This window comes from Panthera leo, chromosome D2 (genome assembly GCF_018350215.1).
Source record: "Panthera leo isolate Ple1 chromosome D2, P.leo_Ple1_pat1.1, whole genome shotgun sequence".
Classification (NCBI taxonomy): domain Eukaryota; kingdom Metazoa; phylum Chordata; class Mammalia; order Carnivora; family Felidae; genus Panthera; species Panthera leo.
In genome coordinates, this window is record NC_056689.1 from 12,386,458 (window position 1) to 12,410,772 (window position 24,315).

General features: G+C 39.4%; 1 protein-coding gene across 3 annotated transcripts in view; it reads left to right on the forward strand.

Moving 5' to 3' along the window:
• Window positions 1-24,315, forward strand: part of ERO1B (endoplasmic reticulum oxidoreductase 1 beta) — a 62,036-nt gene that overhangs the window by 12,654 nt on the left and 25,067 nt on the right. For 2 of the 3 annotated variants that reach the window (XM_042909165.1, XM_042909163.1), the window contains exons 3-6: window positions 3,043-3,126; window positions 12,766-12,807; window positions 15,054-15,136; window positions 19,559-19,632. In XM_042909165.1, the coding sequence (XP_042765099.1) occupies window positions 3,043-3,126; window positions 12,766-12,807; window positions 15,054-15,136; window positions 19,559-19,632 (283 nt within the window). The remainder of the gene's footprint in view (window positions 1-3,042; window positions 3,127-12,765; window positions 12,808-15,053; window positions 15,137-19,558; window positions 19,633-24,315) is intronic. The other variant, XM_042909164.1, reaches the window with a different exon arrangement.

The window sequence follows — 24,315 nt, forward strand, 5'->3', positions numbered from 1 at the left end:
TGGGCAGCAGGTGAGACCGTGGTTGGTGTGCAAGAGGTTACTGAGGGACTGCTCGTGGAAGCGACGGCTCAGGGAAGGACCGGGCGGAAGGGAGGCGAAGCTCTGGGAGTCCGCCTCTGTGGAAACCTCAGGTGACCCTCTGGGAGCCCTGGAGACGGGATGGCCCTCCAGAACTCTCCCCCCTTGCCAGAGAGACCTACGGCTCTGCAGCCCTCCATCAGTCATTTGCAGGCCGCCGTTGGAAGGAGTGGTGTGACCTTGTGCTAAGTGGCTGTCTTCGGCTGAGGCCAGCTGCCTGCAATGTTTTTGGAAGCCCGGGGTAATAAGCCCTTCCTGAAGGATGACGTTAGCAGCATGTTCCAGTGTCCACCACAGTCCACTCCTTGCTCTGTGTTACTAGTTTTCTGTTGCTGCATGACAGATTAGTCTACAATGTAGCAACTTGGGGGCGCCTGGGTGGCTAAGTTGGTTAAGCACTGGACTTCAGCTCGGGTCATGATCTTGCCGCTCCCGAGTTCGAGCCCCACATTGGGTTCTGTGCTGACAGCTCAGAGCCTGGAGCCTGTTTCAGATTCTGTGTCTCCCTCTCTCTGCTGCTCCCCTGCTTGTGCTCTGTCTCTCTCAAAAATAAATAAACATTAAAAAAAAAAAACATTTTTTTAAATGTTTAAAATGTAGCAACATAAAGCAGCAAACTGAGAAGGTGGGATTTGGGGAAGACCTAAAGAGAGTAGGAAAGCAAGCCATGTCGATATCTGGAGGGAGCACACTCCGTGCAGAGGGACCAGTGGGAGCAAAGGCCCTGACACTACAGTGTGCCTCCTGTTTTGAGGAACAACCCGGGAGCCAGTGAATAAGGGGCAGAGAGCAGACGGACAGGCCACGTAAGGCATTCCTGACCGTTACAGGGACTTGGGTTTTGAACTAACCCAATTTTTAGAAGTATTGGATGCGGAGTGAGAAAGTAAGGAGTCAAGAGTGATGCTGGGATTTTGGCCCGAGGATCTAGAGTAATGGGGTTGCTGTTTTCTGAGATGGCAAGAAGAATGTCCTGTGGACAGATCCAAGAGGCATTGGACGCATAAGCCAGGAGTTCAGGGAACCTGCAGTTCCCAAAAGAGGTTGTCTTCGGACATCCCGAACCCTCTGCCTGGAAATCTCTTTCTGTAGGAAACCTGTATCCGAGTCCTCCCCATTTTATATGTAACTGAAGGGAGGCCTCCCCTGATTAACTCCACGGTCAGAGCTGACCTCGCTCTCCTTGTGTCACCAGTTCCACGTGTTTTTGCCTCTTCCTCTGTGACGTAGGTGTTGTTCACTTCATTTAACGGCTATCGATTGAGCTGTCTATTAAGTATCCCAGGCACTGGGGATAGAATAATGAAGAAGGCGAAATCTCAGTCCTTACAATGGGAGATGCAGGCAATAAGTAAATCAGAAATAGGTAGTGGAGAGTGCTAGAAAAGAATAAAAACAGGGTGTAGGGTGCATACCGAGTGCTGCTTTGGAGAGTCTGGTCAGGGAAACTCTTTGCCGAGGTGGTATCTGAGAGAGCCCCGGCCGAGGTGAGGGGAGCAGGCCGTGAGACCTGGAGGAGCAACAGGCCAGGCAAAGAGGAGCCACTGTAGAGGCCTGGAGACCAGGAGCTGGGTATGTTCAGGCCGGAGGGGGTACGTTCCAGGCAGGAGGGCCAGCGTGGCTGGAGGTGCACAGGAGGCCAGGTGAGGGAGGGCCTAGTGGCGCTTGCTACAGAGCTGGGATTCCTTCCGAAGGTGCCGGGAAGCCACAGGAAGGTGTTGAGCAGGGATTGGTACCGTCTGAATTACGTTTCAGAGGGATCGCTGTGGCTGCTGTACGGTAGAAGCAGGGAGCATGGGGTAGTCCTGGGATTCCCCTCCCTCCCTCCCTCTCTCTCTCTCAAAATAAATAAAATTAAAAAAAAAATAAGCAGTGGAGGTGGTGGGAAGAAGTGGATAATGAATTGTGCATGGAGGTAGCAGAGGGAAGAAACAAGAATAAAACTTTGATTTTTGGCTCAGGCAATCCATCTGGCAGTCCTGTTGAATCACTTTCTGTTAAGTTCAAGATAAGAAAATCCAGAGTTTTTAACAACATGGTTAAGATGGTCCGTCCCTGGGGCGCCTGGGTGTCTCAGTCGGTTGGGCGTCCGATTTCGGCTCAGGTCATGATCTCGCAGTCCATTGAGTTCGAGCCCCACATCGGGCTCTGTGCTGACAGCTCAGAGCCTGGAGCCTGTTTCCGATTCTGTCTCTTTCTCCACCCCTCCCGTGCCCATGCATTATCTCTCTCTGTCTCAAAAATAAATAAACATAAAAAAAATTTTTTTTTTAATTTAAAAAAAGAAAATGGTCCATCCCTTTCCTATGTCTGCACTCATTCTCCCACTAAAAGTTAGTTAAACTGTTTTGTTTTGTTTTCCAGTTCCCACAACTGTTCAAGCTCTATCACCTTATCCAAATGCACAATTTCTCCAACTTTGATCCATCCTGAGATATTACCTCCTCAGAGGCTGCCATCCACCAGCCCCATTATTTTCCATTGTGAAACTCTGGATTTTTGTTTGTAATTAAACACTCATTCCCTCCAGTAGATTATCAGTTCCAGGGGGAAAGTGCTTTTTGTGTCTCTTTTTGCCCCAGAACCTCCATGGTGCCAGGCAGATAGTGGGTGCTCGGTGCACGTTTAGGTGGCTGGGCGCATGAGCGAATCCTCACGGGTAAGGTAACGGCATGGTGCCGACAGTTGTGAAAATGCTTTCCAGGGTCTGCAGATGAGCAGTGTGCTTGGACTTTATTCCTTTCGGGAAGTGTCAGAGGACTAATAACAGTTATTTTTTACATTAATATTACACCTGGGTGTCTGAAAACCTGCAGTCATTTAAGATTCTGAACTCTATAGATGACACGGGAGAGGAAGCTTTTTCTTCTTACTCACCAGCATGTCATTGGCGCCCACACAGTGACACTTAGCATGCGGACTGTGACACTTCTATCCTAATGTTAATCCAATCTCTCTCTCAAGGTTAATCTGAAGCGACCATGTCCTTTCTGGGCAGAAGATGGCCATTGTTCAATAAAAGACTGCCATGTGGAGCCCTGTCCAGAGGTAAAATAAATTTAAAAAATATGAATAAGGAAAACATTGCTTCCTCTTGGGCTTTTAGACAGACATGAACTTTATATTTTATTGATGGATTTAGACCTGTCATCAAATTCATAAACTGTTAGATCTCTCCTTTTTAAGTATTTTTATTTTATTTATTTATTTTGAGAGAGCGTGCAGGGGAGGGACAGGGAGGGGGAGAGAGAGAGAATCCTGGGCAGGCTCCACACAGCACCGAGTCCATCGTGGGGCTTAATCTCACAACCCTGGGATCATGACCTGAGCTGAAATCAAGAGTTGGATGCTTAATTGAGCCACCCAGGTGCCCCTAGCTCTCTCCTTTTTACTGAGATTATTAAAGATTTTATACTCATTACCAAAATGGGTTTGAAGACGCTTGTATCCAGTGGTATTGATGATTGGATATGGAAGTAAAGTATGATTCTAAAACAGATGGAAAATCAGGGGCCTGTTCTAGGATTGGATCTACAATGTCTGACGCTTATTTCATGCTTTATTGGATGTGCATCTTGTATCATAAGAAAAGTAATGCTACCAGGGGCGCCTGGGTGGCTCAGTTGGCTGAGCGTCCGACTCTTGATTTCAGCTCAGGTCATGATCCCAGGGTCATGGGATCCAGCCACGTGTTGGGCTCTGTGCTGAGCGTGGAGCCTGCTTAAGATTCTGTCTCCATCTCTCTCCTCCCCCTGCCCCTCTCCTTGTCTTGTACTCTCTGTCTCTCTCCCTCCCTCCCTCCCTCCCTCCCTCCCTCCCTCTCCCTCTCAAGTAAAAAGAAAAGTAATGCTACTGGACCTTCAATTTTACATTTAGAGTGGGAATTACCATGGGTAAAGTGGGAGAATCTCAGGCTTGGTATCAGGTTTGCACTTGGTCTTGTTATATTAAAAAAAATATATAGCTATACTTATATTTTAGACTTCATTTTTTGGCATCTAGCACAATTAATTCTTTTTTTTTTTTTGAATGTATGAAATTTCTTGTCAAATTGGTTTCTATACAACACCCAGTGCCCATCCCAAAAGATGCCCTCTTCAATGCCCATCACCTACCCTTCCCTCCCCCCCCCCCACCCCCCCATCAGCCCTCAGTTTGTTCTTATTTTTTAAGACTCTCTTATGCTTTGGCTCTCTCCCACTCTAACCTCTCTCTCTCTCTCTTTTTTTTTTTTCCTTCCCCTCCCCCCATGGGTTCCTGTTAAGTTTTCAGGATCCACATAAGAGTGAAAACATATGGTATCTGTCTTTCTCTGTATGGCTTATTTCACTTAGCATAACACTCTCCAGTTCCTTCCAGGTGCTACAAAGGGCCATTATTTCATTCTTTCTCATTGCCACATAGTACTCCATTGTGTATATAAACCACGATTTCTTTATCCATTCATCAGTTGATACAATTAATTCTTAAACGGTAATTAGTTATGAGCTATATTTTCATTCACTTTTTTCTTTTCTTACCTAATCAGTCTATAGTTTGTTACCCTTAAAAATGGGGGGGGGGGGGAGGGGGAGCCTTATCTGAAGCAATGTCCTTCCTAAAGGGACAATTTTAAAAAACTCTAATTTTCCTTTAAGAATAAAATGTTTTAACTTTTTAGTTTGAAATAATTTCAGACCTACAGAAAAATTGCAAGAATAATAATAGCAGTCCTCATATACTTTTTATTCAGATTCCCTAAATGTTCATCATGTTTGCTTCATTATTCTCTCTATACACATATGTTAATATTTTCTGAAGCATTTGGGTCTAAGTTACCAACATGGTGATCTTTTACCTCTAAATACTTGAGTGTGTATCAACATAATTAACAAAATCAGGAAATTAACATTAATTATAATACCGATGTCTAATCTGTAGACCTTGCAGCTGACTTAATAATGTGCTATATAGCTACAAAACAAAGTGTGAAAACATAGTGTTGTGTTCATTTCAGGTATACAAAATAGTGATTCAACAGTTCCATACATTACTTAGTGCTCATCAAGATAGTGTACTCTTAATCTGCTTTGTCTATTTCAGCCCCTCCCCCCCACCTCCCTTCTGGTAACCATCAGTTTGTTCTCTGTAGTTAAGAGTTTGTTTTTTGGTTTGTCTCTCTCTTTTGTTTTTTTGTGTTTTTGTTTTGCTTTCGTAAATTCCACACATGAGTGAAGTCATATGGTAATTGTCTTTCTCTGACTGGCTTATTTCCTTTAGCATTATACTCTCCAGATCCATCCATGTTGTTGCCAAGTGGCAAGATTTCTTTCTTTTTTATGGCTGAATAATATTCCTTTGTATGTATATGCTTCATCTTTTTCCAATCATCTACCGATGGACACTTGGGCTGCTTCCGTAGTTTGTTTATTGTAAATCATGCTGGAATAACCTAGGGGTGCATATATCCCTTCAAATTAGTGTTTTTATAGTCTTTGCATAAATACCTCCTGGTGCAATTGCTGGATTGTAGGGTAGTTCTATTTTTGATTTTTCAGGGAACCTGCATGCTGTCTCCCAACAGTGGCTGCACCAGTTTGCATTCCCACCAATAGTGCACAAGGGTTCTTTTTTTTCCACATCCTCGCCAACACCTGTTACTTGAGTTTTTGAGTTTAACCATTCTAAAAGGTGTGAGGTGCTATCTCATTGTGGTTTTGACTTGCCTTTCCCTGATAATGAGTGATGCTGAACATCTTTTCATGTGTTTGTTGGCCATCTGGATGTCTTCTTTGGAGAAATGTCTGGGATTATTTGGGGTTTTTTTTTTTGGTGTTGGGTTGTATAAGTTCTTTATATAATTTGGTAACCTTTTATCAGATATGTCACTTGGAAATGTCTTCTCCCAATCAGTAGTTTGTCTTTTAGTTTTGTTGGTTGTTTCCTTTGCTGTGCAGAAGGTTTTTATTTTTATGTAGCCCCTAATAGCTTATTTTTGCTTTTGTTTCACTTGCCTCAGGAGACATATCTAGAAAGATCCTGTTATGGCCAATGTCAGAAAAAGTACTACCTGTGCTCGTCTAGGATTTTTATGGTTTCAGGTCTCACACTTAGGTCCTTAATCCATTTTGAGTTATTGTGCACAGTGTTAAGTGGCCCAGTTTCCTTCTTTTGCATGTAGCTGTGCAGTTTTTCCAATACCATTGTTGAAGAGACTGTCTCTTCCCCATTGCATCTTCTTGGCTCCTTTGTCAAAGATTAATTGACAATAACATCGTGGGTTTATTTTTGTGCTTTTTATTCTGTTCTGTTGATCTGTGTGTCTATTTTTGTATAAGTACCATATTGTTTTGATTACCATAGATTTGTAATGTGACTTGAAATCTGGAGTAGCTCCAGTTTTGATTTTCTTTTTCAAGATTGCTTGGCTGTTCTGGGGCTTTTGTGGTTCCATGCAAATTTTAGGATTATTTTTTCTAGTTCTATGAAAAATGCTATTAGTATTTTGATAGGAATTGCATTAAATATGTAGGTTGCTTTTAACATTTTAACAATATTTGTTCTTCCAATCCATGAACGTAGAATGTCTTTCCACTTCTTTGTGTCATCTTCAGTTTCTTTCATCAGTGTTTTATAGTTTTCAGAATATGGGTCCTTCACCTCTTTGCTTAAGTTTATTCCTAGCTATTATTTTTGGTGCAGTTGTAAATGGTATTGTTTTCACAGTTTCTCTTTCTGTTGTTTCCTTATTAGTGTATACAAATGCAACAGATTTTTGTACATTGACTTTATGTTCTGAAACTTTATTGAATTAATTTTTCAGGTCTAGTAGTTTTTTGGTGGAGTCTTTACAGTTTCTGTATATAGTGTCATGTCATCTGCTGATAGTGAAAGTTTGACTTCTTCCTTACCAACTTGAGTACCCTTTATTCCTTTTTGTTGTCTGGTTACTGTTGCTAGGACTTCCATTACTATGTTGAATAAAAATAGTGTGAATAGATATTTTGGTCCTGTTCCTGACGTTGGGGGGAAAAAAACTCTCCATTTTTCCCTATTGAGTATAATGTTAGCCGTGGGTTTTCCACATAAAGGCTGTATTATGTTGAGGTATGTTCCCTTTAAACCTACTTTGTTGAGGGTTATTTATCACGAATGGATGTTGTACTTTGTTGAATGCTTTTTGTGCATCTATTGAAATGATGGTATGGTTCTTGTCCTTTCTCTCATTGATGTGGTGTATCACATTGATTGATTTGCATATATTGAGCCACCCTTGCATCCCAGGAATAAATCCCACTTGATTGTGGTGAATGATTTTTTTTAATCGGTTGTTGGATTTGGTTTGCTAGTATTTTGTTGAGGATTTTTGCATCCTAGTTCATCAGAGATACTGGCCTGTAGTTGTCTATTTTAGTGGTGTCTTTATGTGGTTTTGGTACAAGGTAATGCTGCCCTCATAGAATGAATTTGGAAGTTCCTTCCTCTTCTATTTTTTTTGGAGTAGTTTGAGAAGAATAGGTAGTAACTCTTCTTGGAATGTTTGGTAGAATTTGCCTGTGAAGCTGTCTGGTCCTGGATTTCTGTTTGTTGGGAGTTTTTTGATCACTGAATTTCCTTATCGGTAATCAGTCTGTTCAAATTTTCTATTGCTGCTTCAGTTTTGGTATGCTACATGTTTCTAGGAATTTATCCATTTCTTCTAGGTTGTCCCAATTTGTGGGCATATACTTTTTCATAATATTCTCTTACAATTGCTTGTATTTCTGTGGTGTCAGTTGTTATTTCTCTTTCATCTGTGATTTTGTTTGGATCCTCTCTCCCCCTTCCCCACCTCTCTCTATGAGTCTGGCTAGAGGATTATCAATTTTGTTGATCTTTACAAAGAACTGGTTTCATAGATCTGTTCTATTTTTTTAAATTTTCTGTACCATTTGTGCTTTAATCTTTATTATTTCCTTCCTTTTGCTGGTTTTAAGTTTTGTTATTCTTTTTGTAGCTCCTTTATGTGAAAGGAGATTTTTCTTGCTTCTTGGAGTAGGCCTATATTGCCCTAAACATCCCTCTTAGAACTGCTTTTGCTGCACCCCAAAGATTTTGGACTGTTAAATTTTCCTTTTCATTTGTACCCGTGAAATTTTTGATTTCTTCTTCAATTTCTTAGTTGACCCATTCATTGTTTGGTAGCATGTTAGTTAATCTTCATGCATTGATGCTCTTTCCAGATTTTTGTTTGTGGTTGACTTCCAGTTTCATAGCATTGTGGTCAGAAAAGATGCATGATATGACTTGATCTTGAATTTGTTGAGGCTTGTTTTATGGCCTAATAAGTGATCTATTCTGGAAAATGTTCTGTGTGCACTTGCAAAGAATATCTGCTGTTTTAGGTTGGAATGTTCTGAAAATATGTTAAATCTATCTGATCTGGTGTGTCATTCAGAGACACTCTTCCCTTGTTGATTTTCTGGTTGGGTGATCTTTCCATTGATGTAAATGGGGTGTTATAGTCCCCTACTATTGTATTTCTATTGATCAGTTTTTTATGTTTGTTATTAACTGTTTTGTGTATTTGGGCGCTCTCAAGTTGGGTGCCTAAATATTTATGGTTGTTGTATCTTCTTGTTGGATTCTCCCCTTCGTTATTATATAGTGTTCTTCTTTGTCCCTTGTTACAGTCTTGTTTTAAAATCTATTTTGTCCAGTATAAGTATTGCTACTTTGGCTTTCTTTGACATCCATTTGCATGATGCCTGTTTCTTCGTCACCTCACTTTCAATCTGCAGGTGCTTTTAGGTCTGAAATGAGTCTCTTGTAGGTAGCATATTAGATGAGTCTTATTTTTTTTACCCACACTGTCATCCGATGTCTTTGGATGAGAGCATCTAGTCCATTTACCTTCAAAGTAGTTATTGATATATATTTATTACCAAGTTGTTACTTGCTTTGTGATTGTTTTGTAGTTTTTCTCTACTCCTCTTGCTCTCTTTCATAGTGTTTTGGCTTTCTTTAGTGATATACTTGGATTCCTTTGTCTTTATTCTTTGCATATCTATTGCTGGTTTTTGATTTGTGGTTACCATTAGGTTTGTACATAACATCTTCTGCATAGCAGTCTATATTAAGTTGATGGTCATTTAAGTTTGAACCTATTCTTTCTTCCTTTCTGCCTGACATTTTAGGTATGTGGCGTCATTTTTATTTTGTGAATCTCTTGACTGATATTTACGTATATATTTATTTTTACTGCTTTTGTGTTTCCTACTTTTTATAATAAGTCTTATAGTCTTCCTTGCCACTCAAAGAGTCCCCTTTAACATTTCTTGTATGGCTAGTGGAGTGGTCATAAACTCCTTTAGTTTTTGTTTGAGAAACTCTTTGTATTTCCTTGTATACTGAATGAGAGCCTTGCTGGATAGAGTATTCTTGGCTGCACAGTTTTTCTTCTTAGCACTTTGAATGTATCATGCCATTCCCTTCTGGCCTGCAAATTTTCTGCTGAAAAATCAGCTGATATCTTTATAGGGTTTCCCCTTGTATGTAACTTGTCTTCTTTTCTCTTGGTGCTTTTAATTTTTTTCTTCATCACTACTTTTTGTCACTTTAGGTACTGTGTGTCTCGGTGTGGACATCCTTGGGTTGATTTTGTTGGGGGATCTATATGCCTCCTGGATCTTGATGTCTGTTTCCTTCCCCACATTCAGGAAGTTCTTAGCTGTTATTTCTTCAGATAAAATTTTTGCCCTCTTTTTCTACTTCTTATGGGATCCCTGTAATGCGAATGTTATTATGCTTGATGGAGTCCCTGAGTTCCCTAAGTCTGTTCTCATTCTGTGTAATTTTTTTCTCACACCTACTGAGCTTGATTACTTTCCATAATTGTGGCTTCTGGGTCATTAATGCATTTATCTGTTTCATCTAGCCTGCTATTTATTCCATTTAGTGTGTTTTTAATTTCACTTATTGTATTCATCTCTGATTTATTCTTTTTTATCTCTATGTTAAGGGTCTCACTGATGTTTTCCGCTCTTAAGTCCTGTGAGTATGTTTATGCTCATTATTTTGAATTCTCTATCAGTCATATTCTATCCTTTTCTCTTTGGTCTCTTGCTGTGCTTTTGTCTTGTTCTTTCATTTGGGACATGTTCCTTTGTCTCCTCGTTTTGTCTAATTCTATGGATCTGTTTCTGTCTGTTGGGGAAAGTCTGCTACATCTCCTCCTCTTGACAGTAATGGCTTTATGAGGAAGAGGTCCTATAGTGCCCTGCAGTGCTATGTCTCCTGTTTTCCACGACCCTATACTTCAGGGAATGTCTCCTGTGTGTGTTGCAAATGCCCTGCTCTTGTGCCTTGGCCACTTTTTTCCTTTAGTCCGGTCGTCTGCAGAGGCTCTCTTAGCCCATTGTGGGCCGTATTCGGTCCCAGACCTGTGCCGCACATTTTCACAAGGTGTGTGCTTCTCTGTTTGTGAGATGAAACCTGTTGCCTGCACTGGGGGAATGGAGGGTGTGTGGGTGGGGCACCAGTTGTAACAGGATCTGCCATGAGCTTCTGCAGAGCCCACGCTGCTGGGACCTATGCCCTACAAAAACCCATGGGTCAGGAGAAGCTGTGTTGCTGATGTGATGTTTACATTGGTCTTGCGGGGGAGGTGATTCGCAGCCAGGACTGAGGAAAATCTGTTGAAAAGGGCAGATCGGCCAGGCGTGGATGGGTGGGGCTTGCTGTGAGCAATTTAGGTAGGGAGTGTTGTGCAGCACTGGTTCCTGCCGGTGCCTGTGTGTTTCTGCTGGGGGCAGGGAGTGGGGATTGTGGGAGGGGGTTGCGGGGGAAGGAGGGAAATAACACCTGCCTCTTCCTTTGTACCTGGAAGGGTCTCCCAGTGATCCCTGCCTCTCTGGACTTGCTCTGTGATTAGTAAATAAATCTCAGTCCCATGTGCCCTGGGCATTTTTCAAACTGCTGCTTCTAGGCTGTATCTACCTGGGCCGTTTGTCATGCTATCATTTTAAGGGCAGGAACTCTGCTTCCTAATGCCCTTCAGGCTCTCCCACACCAGAGCTGCTGATTCTTAAAATTCCAGGCTTCAAATCCTGCTGGTTGTAGGAACTCTTGTAATTTGGACCCCCTGGCTTTCAGAGCCCAATGTTAACTGGGATTGGTCTTCCCTGTGCAGGCTCCCTGGTGTGATCATCTATTTCTCCCCCTCTCCGTGCCCCCCGCTCAGAGAAGAGTGAGATGCGCCCTCTTCTCTTCCTTGGTTGTGGAGTTTGTTCTGCCAGTCTTTGGGTTGTTTTCTGGGTTATTTGTGCTGAGGTGAGTGTTACCTAGTTGTATCCATGGGACGAGGTGAGACCAGCGTCGTCCTCCTCCACCATCTTTCCAGCCTCAATCCCAGCCAGATTTATTTCATGCTTGATTTTAGTCATTAGTTTTACATTTATCATTACTTCTAATAATTCTCTTTTGTGATTGTTACATATTATCCGTGACAGTGATCTGTGATGCCTACCCCAATATTTCTAAAAGCCTTGTTATTAAGATTTGCTTAAGTCAAGTTACTGCATTTAGCATCAAACCTTTAAAAAAGCTACTGAAGATTTTGATTTTAGCACGTTATACTACACTAGTTAGAGGACACACTGTAGCCAGCAGTCACTTTTGGTTAATATTTATTCCATATTTTAAATTCAGGGTCTGTGGCTGTTAGGTTTGACTTGAGTTTTATAGTCTTCTCTCTTTTGCCTTCTGTTAGATGTCCTAGGAAGCACTGAAATGATAAAATACTGGCAGCACGTAACATTTTAATTGATTAATCTTTTTATTGATGAGGGAAATATCTCTTATCATCATTACTATTATATACATTCTTCCACCTGACAGGAAGATATTTATTCTAAATATTTGGTTAAGTTTGCCTGTGTTAAAATTTATCATGATGATACATAAAAAAATTTTAAGAGGTAATTTTCTATACCGTAGATCCAGATGTTGAAAATCAGTCCCCTGAATTGATCAGAGTTATCAACCTGTGATTTTCTGTTTCAGTATGGTTTTTGTTTTAAAACTGTGTTTGATGAACCAGCTGTAATGATTCCTAGATTTATTTATTAAAGCCTAAAACTAATTATTGGCTTTGTAGGAAAGTGAGTCAAATTGGATCCACATGCAGATCTTCTGTTAGTAAACCCTGGTTACCTAGATTGATAAGCCCTAGGTTAATCCTGTGGACCAAAGAACTGACTCTTTTAGTATTAATCCCAAACTGCCTTCACTATAAATGTCAATTTAGAGCAGAATTTAAGATTGAGCATAAGATATTTCAAATAACTGAAAATTTTTAAAGCTTCTGTTTCTGTTGTAAGAAAGTTTATGGAAAAGTGATTTTTGTCAGGTTTTTTTAACCTAAAAATTATGTAAACTATTAGATACTTCATTGAGAGTTTCAATTATAGCTAATTTTGACACTCTTATTTTGTATATGTCATTTGGTTTGCTATACTATGATTTACAAGTTTGTAAATTGGTATACCTCTTTACGATTTATCTTAAAGAGGTAATATGAAAACAGATTTTGAATGAATGTATATTTTCTCATCATGGAATAAAATAAAATACCCTTTATTTGAGCAATGTCATCATTTGTGAAGAAATCTCAAAAAAAAAAAAAAAAGCGATGGTCACTTTTTAAATTGCTGTTGTTGTTCTTTTAAGAGTAAAATTCCAGTTGGAATTAAAGCCGGGAGTTCTAATAAGGTGAGTCCCTTTTCCTTGAGTATTTCTGCTTTACGTTATGAAATTTACCATTTACTGCTTGACAGTAGTTACGGAAGGAGAACTGTACTGTGGTTAGTTGGGAGTGGGCACATTTTGCCCCAGAATCTCATATTTCCAATTCTTTCAGCAACAGAGAGCTTGTGTATTTTTTTTACAGTTAAATTATATACTTTTTTTTTTAAGATATTTCAATTCTGTTTTTGGAACCTCTAGAAGAACTACAGTAGTGTAATGTAACTACAGTGTCAGATGGCCTACTCAACAGGTGTTTTATCATGCATGTATTTTTAGTTTTCGGTTTCAACTAGTCAACCTGTCATATTCAGGATTATATTGTATAAACGGCTATTAAGGTATTAGGAGCATAGTACTTTTCAACGGCATTAAAATACTCCTTTATTAAAGGTTACACTCCCCCCCTTTTTTTACCCTTTCCCTTTTAAATTAAAAAAAAATTTTTTTAATGTTTGTTTATTCTCGAGAGAGAGACAGAGACAGAGTGTGAGTAGGGGAGGGTCAGAGAGAGAGAGGGAGACACAGAATCCGAAGCAGACTCCAGGCTCTGAGCTGTCAGCACAGAGCCTGATGCAAGGCTCGAACTCCAAACTGTGAGGTCATGACCTGAGCTGAAGTCAGACCCTTAACTGATGGAGCCCCCAGGCGCCCTTACCCTTGCTCTTTTAGAAGCATGCCGTAATTTACTTAGCCGTGCATGTTTTTATGTAACAGTGTACTTCTAGTTTTTCACTATTATGTGTACATAGTAAAGATCATCATACCCTCTCTCTCCCTGTTCCCTCTTTCCATTTTCTTTTTGAGTTTTCTCCCGTGTGGTCTTTTGTTTGTGTTCACTCTCTTTAATTTATTTTTGTTTCAGCTCTGAACTAAATACACAGTGTTAGAGACATTTGAAATCTCTTCTGGACTCCTTCCCAATCCCATTCTGTTTCCTCCGTCCCCAGAGATAGCCACTTTTCTGAAACTTACGTGTGTCCTTCTGTGTTACTTAACTTTTCTACTTCTAATGCACATGTAGCCACAAGTGTCATATAGATCTTTTTATTTTTTATTATTTTCTTAAACATTTATTTATTACTGAGAGAGAGAGAGACAGAGTATGAGCATGGGAAGAGCAGAGAGAGGAGGAGACACAGAATCCAAAGCAGGCTCCAGGCTCTGAGCTGTCAGCACAGAGCCTGACGCGGGACTCAAACTCACAAACCACGAGATCATGACCTGAGCCGAAGTTGGACACTTAACCAACTGAGCCACCCAGTAGCCCAACATGTAGATCTTTTAATATGAAGTTTAAACATTAAGATTATGCTTTTTTATTTCTTCAGGTTAAAAACATTTTTTCAGTTACCTTTACTCCACATTATGCTTTTGCCTCTGATGTAGCTTTGTTAATTTTAATAGGTAGTATTCTATTTTTTTTCAATGTTTTTTTAAATTTTTTTTTTTTTTTTTTTTTTGAGACAGAGACAGAGCATGAGCAGGGGAGGGGCAGAGAGAGAGGGAGACACAGAATCTGAAGCAGGCTCTAGGCTCTGAGCTGTCAGCACAGAGCCTGACGTGGGGCTCAAACTCACGGACTGTGAGATATGACCTGAGCTCAAGTCAGACACTCAACCGACTGAGCCACCCACGCACCCCAATACTTGCATAGTATTCAATGGTATGATTATGTCATTGATTAGCTCCTCCTCGGTTGATGGACATTTCACTTGTGTTGACTCTTTTGCTATTACATACAGTGAGGCACTAGCATTTCTGTCCTTTGTCTCATTGTACATATGTAAGAGTTTTCCTAGGTCTGTATTTAGAAGTAAGGTTGCTGGGGCATCTGTTATGCTGTCCCAACATGAGATAGTACCTGATACCTTTCTAAAGTGGTTGTACCTTGTTTTTAGTTTTGTTTTTAAATGTTGCTGTGGATATGGTTTCAGTTTTAAGACTGCTGGTTCAAGGATATTATGCATTTTTGCAGCTCCAGCTAAATACTGTCAAATTACTTTCCCAAGACGGTTTTCTCAGTTTAGGTCATCACCAACATACCAGTACTAATTGTTTTTAATGTCTTAGCTTAGTTGGTGGAAATTTGTGATGCATTTTGATTTGTATTTCTTACATATGTGAGAGATTTTGATGTATCTATGTCATCACTGTCAGATTGCCAGTCGTACTTGAGATTATTACTAAACTTCCTATGAACTTCCTTTCAGTACTCAAAAGTGGCAAACAGCACCAAAGAATTAGAAGATTGTGAACAAGCTAATAAACTGGGAGCAATTAACAGCACATTAAGGCAAGTTTATTTTAGGAGTGTTAAAAAATATTCTCTTGTTTAGTATATTTATATCAGAAATCTTCTGTTTGTGATTTTGCTTCAAGTAATTCTTAAAAGGAAGAAGTTATTTTTATCTTAAATTCCATGATTGCTTTGCTTCCTCCTGTGAGCTGATTTGTTCTTAAATTGCTGGAATGTATGATCAATAGTGACTTTATCAAAAAGTAAAAGTTTAGAAGATTGCTCAACTAGCAGGGCTTATGAGTCTATTTTTCCTGGTTATTATAGGAAAAGGAACTTGAACCTCTAAGTCTTTTATAAATAGTAATTCAATCCGTAGGTTACATTTTGAATGGGAAAGTTATTACCATAACTGTTAAGTTTCGTAGATTCTTTTTCCTATTGACTTTTCCTTATTCTAATAAAAACCTGCTTGGGAAGGCCAGTGTAATTGTGAGTGGTCTCAGATTATGCACTACGAAATGATTGTATCTATAGTTGAATCTGGGGAATGGAGTATCATTGAACTTCTTTTGAATTTCCCCTTTTGTTTAGGTTGGCATCTATGTACTATAACTGTTAAACACTTAATAAAGTTACCAGTTTTATTATCTGTTGAAGAACAATTCTCTAGAAAACTAGAGAAGATAATATAATAATACTCCCGTGTCCTTCACTCCAGATGAATAGTTGTTAACTTTTTCTACCATGTCTTTAAGAAAAGGGAAATACCAAAGATAAATTTGAAATCCTTTCTGGCCTATGCCCCAATCCTGTTTTCTTTCCTTTTTCCTTAGGAGGAGCTGCTCTCATGAATTTGCTGTATACCCACCTATGTTTTTCTTTTTATCATATATATCATCTTTATTTCGTGTATGATTTTACTTTTCCCTTATATAAAATAATACTGTACTTAGCAGACTTCAACTTTATTTTTATACTTACGTTTTGCTTTTCTAGATAGATCTGTCTCATTTTTTTAACTGATGAGTGGTTTTTACCTTATGAATATATCATATTTCACTTCTCTGTTCCCATATTGATAAACACTTGAATTGTTCAAATTTTTACTTCTATAAGTTATGCCACCTTGAGCATCCTTGAGAAATTTTTTTTGGTGTACACTGGGAAATTTGTCCTACGCTAGAAAAACTGCTGGATCTTCCTGTTGCCCAGGTGCGCCTATTCGTGTTACTGCCTGATGGCTTTCCAGAATACTCGTGTGGTTACATACTGCCTCCGGGACTGAGAACTTGTTTTGTTCTTCACATCCTTGCCAAAAATGGATAATGTTTGACTGTAAAGTAGTACCTCATTTTTGTTTATATTTTGTTACTAGTGAGTTTGAGCATTTTTTTGATCTGTGTATTGAACATTTATGTTTTTTATTCGTTCAGTAAATGAATGCCTGCAATATGCCAGTCAGTGTTCTAGAATATTGGGCATTTAGCACTGTACATGGCAAATTCTTTTTCTCAGGAAGCTTAATCCTAGTTGGAGATATGCAGTAACTGAGTAAAATGTATCAGACGTAAGTAAAATGATGATGAGTGCTTGGGAGAAAAAGAAAACTGAGAAGAATGATAGAGAGCTAAGAGTGGCAGGGAGGGGAGGGAGTTGCACTGTTTCCAATGGGTTGGTGTGAGAAGGCCACAGTGATAATGGGACATTTGAACAAAATGCCCACGAAGACATAAGTCCTGTTATGGCTGCCTGGGGCATGAGTGTTCTAGGCACGTGTAATTGTTAGTAAAAAGAACCTGTGGCAGAAGCACGCCTAGATTATTTGAGGAACCACAGAAAGTCCAGTGTCGCTGGAATACAGCGGTCACAAGATCCTAGGGGTGGACGTAGGAGTAGGGTGGGGCGGAGATCTTGTAGAGCCTTGAAGACGATTACGAATATTGCTTTGAGGCTAAGGGGAATGAAAAGTCACTGGAGGATTTTGAGAGAAGGTGTTGAGGGAGGCAGGTGTTCCACGGTGGAAGCCTTGTTATGTGATTATTGTAGTGATTCAGTTAAGATATGATGGTGGTTTCACTTAGACTAGGGCAATGGCAGTGGAAATGATGACAAGTGATCAGATTCTGGATGGATTTTGAAGATGGAGCGGACAGGGTTTGCTGTGGGATTTGATGTGAGGTTTGAAAAAAGATAGGAACTGTGAATGACTACAAGATTTGGAACTAGAAAAATGGAGTTGCCGTTTACTGAACTGGGATACCTACAGGAGGAACAAGTTTGGTGGAAAATCACAGTTCAACCTTGGACCTGTTAAGTTTGAGCTGCCTACAAGACATCCAGTTGGAGATGTCAAGCAGGCAGTTGGATATACAAGTCTCAGTTTCGGGGGAAGGAGAAAATGTGGGAGTCATTCAGTAAATATATGCTATTCAAAAACTATAAACCTGAATAAGATTACCCAGGAGAGAATATAACTAGAGAAGTCATCAAGGGATTGGGCCTTAAGTCATTCTAAGATTTTAAGGTAAAGCCCCTGTTCATAGCTACAAGTGGAATTAAGTAATACTGCCACGTGGCCTTCCAAAATGACCACTAAAATACATTGCCACTAGTAGTATACGAGATTTCCTCATTCCACGTCTCCAACAATTGGTCTGTAATTTTTTAAACAGCTTTATTGAAGTTTAATTGACATGCAGTGTATTGCACCTACTTGAAATATACTGTTTGATGTTTTGACAAGTGTGCACTCATGAAAATCCGCATTATCAAGGTAGTTGTCCTACCCACCACCCTGAAAAATTCTCTCATGGCCTTTGGAAAGGCCTTCATTCCATTCTTTCCTGCCCTGCGTTTCCCACTTTGAAGGCCCCTGCTTTAACACACAGCACCATCTTGACAGGAAGCCCTGGTTTAAGCCCAGGAAATTCTTATAGAAGTAGCTTGGCATCCATCTTCAAACTGACTTTTAGAGAAGCTGGGCAAGGTTCTTTTTTTTTTTTTTACATTTTATTTATTTTTGAGAGAGAGAGTGAGCACAAGTGGGGCAGGGACAGAGAGAGAGAGGAAGACACAGAATCTAAGGTAGGCTCCAGACTCTGGGCTGTCAGCCCAGAGCCTGATGCAGGGCTCGAACCCACAAACCATGAACCTGAGCCAAAGTTGGATGCTTAACCGACTGAGCCACCCAGGTACCCCTGGATGAGGTTCCTTCTAACTCATTTGTAAAGCAAACTGGGCCAGCTCTGTTAGCTTTAGGTTAGTGTTGCCTGTCTTTTCTGTTGCTGTGGCTTTCAGGCAGGGTTTAGGATGAAACAACAAAGTGTCATCAAATAAGTATGCTCAAAGAAAAAAGTTTGTTTTTCTAAGTCACATTGTTAACAAGAAAATTGGAATTTATGTCACAGTGGCCTTGTTCTTGACTATTTTCAATGGAGGATGTATCTAATTAAACCTAACGATAGTTACTTTAGCTGTAACTGGAACTTAGACATTCTCATTTTATGGAATTATATGTTTCAGCTGAGTCAACTAAGATACGAGTATTTCCATTAACTTTTATTATTAAGTTAACTCGGTATTCCCACAGTGAATTGAAAACATTTATTGATAAAGTCGGGGTAGTCCAGTCAGTCAGCCTTATATACTTCTCGTAGTGGTTATATAATGTAGCAGTTTTTCAAATACAAAATAAATTCTTGGCTATAAAAGTAACACATTTAGGAACTACCTGATTTAAACTTAGTACACAAATAATTTTTTCTTTTTTTCCCCTCTATTGTGTAGTGAATAAAGAAGAGTAATAATAGTTCTCGTATAGATGTTGCCAGTCTGGGTTTAAGACAGAGAAGGTCTGAACATAGGTTAAAGTAAATGTAGGTCGAAGTTTATTGGAGAGACTGTGGTTGTTCCTTTATCAGTTCTCCAAGTAGAGATCTTGATCATAGATTTTGTTAAATGTGAGGTAGTATGTAAAATGAATGATACGTCCTGATTAAAAATGATATTGGTGTTACCAGTGAATATCACATTGGAAGGGACATCCTGGAAATGCAGCTTTTGGTGTTTTTGTCCTATAAATAACAGAAACAAGTTAAAAGAATTATGAAGGTAAATTCAATTCCTGCTTTAGAAAAAAATACCACAGTTTCTAAGTTAGGTGAAAAGGCTAGCTTAAATTTTGTGTTTAACTAAATCTCATATATATTTGTAAATTTTCTAGTTAAAGTAATTATCGCAGTAGGGCTAATAATAGCTTTAGTATGAATAGAAATCCTTCACGGGAGAGTTAATATCTGTGTTTTTCATAAAACTTGCCATCATTCCTTCATGTGACCACTAACTGAATTTGTGACACTATCTAAATTAAAGACGTGACCTCGGGTTATCTGTTTTCAGTTATACAAGATGCAGTGTAAACATTTTCAACTCCAGATTTAACCATTTTTTTTTCTTTCTTATTCCCTCCTTCCCTAGTAATCAAAGCAAAGAAGCCTTCATTGACTGGGCAAGATATGATGATTCACAGGATCACTTTTGTGAACTTGATGGTAATAAAATAAACTATTGTAATTAAATTCTGTTCACTCTAATCCTTTTATAAGAACTTGAAGGCAGTGAAAATATACTCAGAATTAGAACTTGAACACACTGGATGTTGCTGTGTGGCTCTTACTATTGTTCATAATGGCATTTATTGAGAGCTTATGTTCCAGACCCTGTGCTAAGTGCTTGAAGTGCGTTATTTCTCATCTTTGCAGTTCCTTTATTTTTAAATTTTTTTCATGTTTATTTTTGAGAGAGAGAGAGAGAGAGAGAGAGAGAGAGAGAGACAGTGCAAGTGGGGGAGGGGCAGAGAGGGAGGGAGACACAGAATCCGAAGCAGGCTCCAGGCTCCGAGTTGTCAGCATAGAACCTGATGTGGGGCTCAAAGTCATGAGCTGTGAGATCACGACCTGAACCAAAGTCAATGCATATCCGACTGAGCCACCGAGGGGCCCCTTTGCAGTTACTTTAATAAGTATCTGTTATTTCATATCCAAGGAAATGGAGTCTCAAAAAGACTGGCTTAGCCAGGATCACACAGTAGCAAGACGCTGAGATGGGATTTGATCCCAGATCTGAATCCCGTATTTTCTTCATCATGACATACCATCTCCTGTGGACCTCTATTTCAAGCCACTTAGTTTAGGTCTGTGAACATATAAACATGTTCACAATGGAATTTTCTGGAGGTCTCAACAAACTAACATAAAGATGCCCTGCAGTATTGGGGAGGACTCTAATTTGACTTCCCCATAGCCCTCTTGCCAAGAGTCTGCAGAATGGTACGAAGAGAGGGCACTATTTACCAATAACTACCATGACTCCTATGGCAGAAGGGAATTGGAGTGACTCAGAATTTTTTCTGAGGAGAATATTTCCAAGAGTTTTGTGCTGAGTAGGCTTAAATCATTCATTTGGCCTCTCTTCACTTTTTGCCTTTATATTGTGGGTAGTGGAAAAGAATTTGGGATAAAGCCTGCCCATTTGGAGATAGCAGAAGTTCCTCTGAATTCTTAAAGCATATAGAGTGGTCATACTGCTTTCTAGAGGTTTTTGGAAGATTCGTCTGTAGAACTGTGCTGTGAATCCAGTCTGTAATGGAGTAAGTTACAGTGAGCTGCTCCAGTAGTACGGGAAATTGAGACAAAGCCAGGAGGTGGAACGTTCTCACCATGGTTTATATGGTTTCAGCAAGGACATTTTTAAGAGATCTGAAAAAAGTGTCTTTGGGTGTCATAACTCCTGTTACGATATTTAGAATCGCCAAAGGTTTCGTTGAAGCAAGACGCTGTACCTAGGTTAAGAATTAACATCACTGCTTACTCTTTCATTTGCTCTTGGGTCATCATTCTAATTACATTTAATGTTCAACACTCACGGTCACTTCCTGCCAACTTATTTTACCTGTTCGTTATTAAAATAAAGAATTTTCAGTAGTACTTAGTTGACAGGTTTTTTACATTAAAAATCATTTCTGTGAATATTTCTCTCAGTAAATGATATCAATATGTTTCTCTTATAGGTATTTAATAAACAATACTACTCATTGGCAGGGATCACCTGATATGATTAAATTGATGTACTCAATTACCTCATCAATATAAATGGTATTAACTAATTTTTTGACATTAGCTTCTTATATTGTAAAAATGGAAGAAGTGTCCTAAAAGAATTTACATCGAATCATCCCTTAAGATTTTTAGGACGGTATAATTAAAATAATTAGTGGTGTTTATATTTTGTGTAGTCCTTAAACACATGAACCGTTCTGCTAGTTGGATTACCACTGCTCTTCCGGGCAGTAATGTTCGTGTGTCTCCCAGTGATTTATACGTACAATTTTTAGTAAAAGGTGAAAGATTTGTACGATCTGAAGAGAAACCAGAGTATTATACGTACAATTTTTAAAAGCCCATCAGAGTAGCTTTAGAGTCACTGTTGAGTAATTTCAGTTATCTAAACTCACTGGATCAAAACAACAAATCTGAAGAATAGTCACCCCCGTTTACTGGAATGTGTTTATACGCCCGTGTGCTCCACTGCTTTGTTGTTGTTCTGTGTTTGGAAAGGAAGATGATCTTCATAGATCAAACGGTAGGTGTTTAAATAATTTAGCAGGTCAAGGTAAGCTGCTTTCCCTGCTCATTTTGTCGTCGTCATTGCTGTCTTTATGCATGGGTGGCTGCTGCTTTTGCTTCAGGTTTCTGCTCACATGTCACCTCATCAGAGAAGCCTCCTGTCACCTCCCTGTATGAAATGGTAACCACTGCCCCTCTCTGTCTGCACTGCTGCCTGCTCTCAGACCACTGAGAACTACCTGAGCGTGCGTGGTGGGTTGTTTAGGTTATCTGCTTGTTGTCGGTCTTCTCCAGCTACAGTGAGAGCTCCTCTGGTCCACTACCACACTCGTGCCCAGAACCGTGCCTGGACGTGGCATATGCCACCCTAGTGCCTAGAACAGTGCCTGGATGTTATACATGCCACCCTAGTTGTTTATGTGGTATATGCCACCCTCGTGCCCAGAACAGTGCCTGGACGTGATATATGCTCAATATACATTTGCTGCATGACGTTGTTCAGATATAACTGAAATAGTGTGATTTTTACTTTTATTTTCTCCATTATAACATTAATTTAAACATAACGTAAATTTAAAATGTTTAAAACAGTAGTTTCTGAATCTGGCTGTGTATCAGAATTACTTGGGGACTTTGTCAACCGTAGGTTCTCCTCAACTGAGTATACTTTAACGGTGCATTACTAGCAATCTGGGATCAAGCTGGTGATGGAGGATTGTAGGCTCAATCCTGAGTATACAACAGGATTTTTTATCCGTGTCCATATGCAGAAAGCCTGTGCACTAAGTTGGGGTACCAGCACTGGTGTGTTTGTAGGGGGAATGCAACCTATGTATGCTGCCCCCCACCACCCATCTAGATGTCACAAAGTTCTTGCCGGTATGGGTCAGGGGTGGACAAACGTTTTCTTCTGTAAATGGACAGATGGTAAGTACTTTAGACTTCATGGACCATACGGCTTCTATTACAGCTACTCAGCTCTGCCATAATAGTGTGAGACAGCAAATGAATATGGCTTGTGTTCCCATAAAACTTTCCTTACAGAAAGTACACACTAGACTAGATGTGGCCTTTGGGTTGTAGTTTGCCAACCCCATTCTGTAGGTTAATAAGACCCATTTTTTCATCATTTGAAAAAGTAATACAATTTTTAAAACCTTTAAGGGAACATACATTAAGAACGTTGAGGTGCAAGTTTTAAACGTTGATATAATTGACTTTTGTGATTTGTCACTGCCTTAGCTTACATTTTTTTTTAAGTTTATTTTTCAGAGAGAGAGAGAGGGTGCATGAGCAGGGGAGGGCCAGAGAGAGGGGAGAGAGAGAATCCCAAGCAGGTTCTGCACTGTCAGCCCAGAGCCCGACACAGAGCTCCATCTCCCAAACCGTGAGATCATGACCTGAGCCAAAATCAAGAGCCAGACACTCAACTGACGGAGCCACACAGGCGCCCAGAATTACAGTTTAAATCCTTGTACTTCAATATCTGAATCTGTTTGTTTTTCCTTATTGGTTGGTTAGTTGCTTTTGTTGGGTGAAGGGGTTGATAGCAGTCCATTGTGTGCATTTGTAGGTGAGCCTACAAATGTGTAGGCTTACATGCACACACATTCTTTATACATGTGTATACACGTATATATCCATGCATATAGGTGTTTATGATATGTTTAATATTGTAAAGCTTATGTAAAATCAATTTTGCAAATGAGTTTAATTGTGAACAACTCAAAGAAATTAAAAATCTGTAACAGAAGCTAGTGAATTGTAAAACTTTTCTTTGAACTTTCCTATAAAAGTCACACTTTGATTCACTTCATAATTTGAATCTTTTTGTAATGAAGATTTTTTAAATTATTGTTTTTAAATCTTGAATCAATCCATGTCCATGGGCAGTTTCTGTTCATCTGTAAATTACCTATTTTCTGTATCTTAGCTTGTATAGTGGAATGTCTTTATAATGTTAGGGCTAGAAATAGAGGCAGTATTCTTCATGTTTCTGTTGTCTGTAAGTTAGAGATAACTCATTTAGTAATGACAAGTTGTAATTATCTTTGTATTCTTCCTACTTCCTTACAAAAGCCAAGTAGTTCTTGGAAGGTGTACATCAGGATTCCATTTTACTCTTACTGGTTATGGGTAATCTCTGTCTGTGGTCAATGAATATTGTTAGGTAATGAAAAGAAGAGGGGCCGTATTTTAATGACTGTGTTTGGCCACTGTTTTAAGTCAGTGCCTGTATACCATTGATTTGATCTCATGACACCAAAAGGGAGGAAACATACAACTAAAGGAATCCATCTGGGCCAACATATATAGCGCTCCAGCTTACATGCATTATGAATCATACATTTGGGAAGCGTGGTCAGTATAATTTTTCTATTTCTAGTACGATATATAGTAAAATAAAAAAATGGTTGCAAGCATGTGTGTAGGTGGGTGTATGCATAGGGAAGAAATAAAATACTAGAACAAGTTATATTCTGTTTGGTCATTTCGATCCTGGGTGGTTAAAACTTAAGAATAACAAATGCCTCTAAGAAGGGGAGGTGCATTCCATTACTGAAGAGAGTATCGAGTATCGGAAGGAAAGGGAGGAGTTGTTTTTTCCTC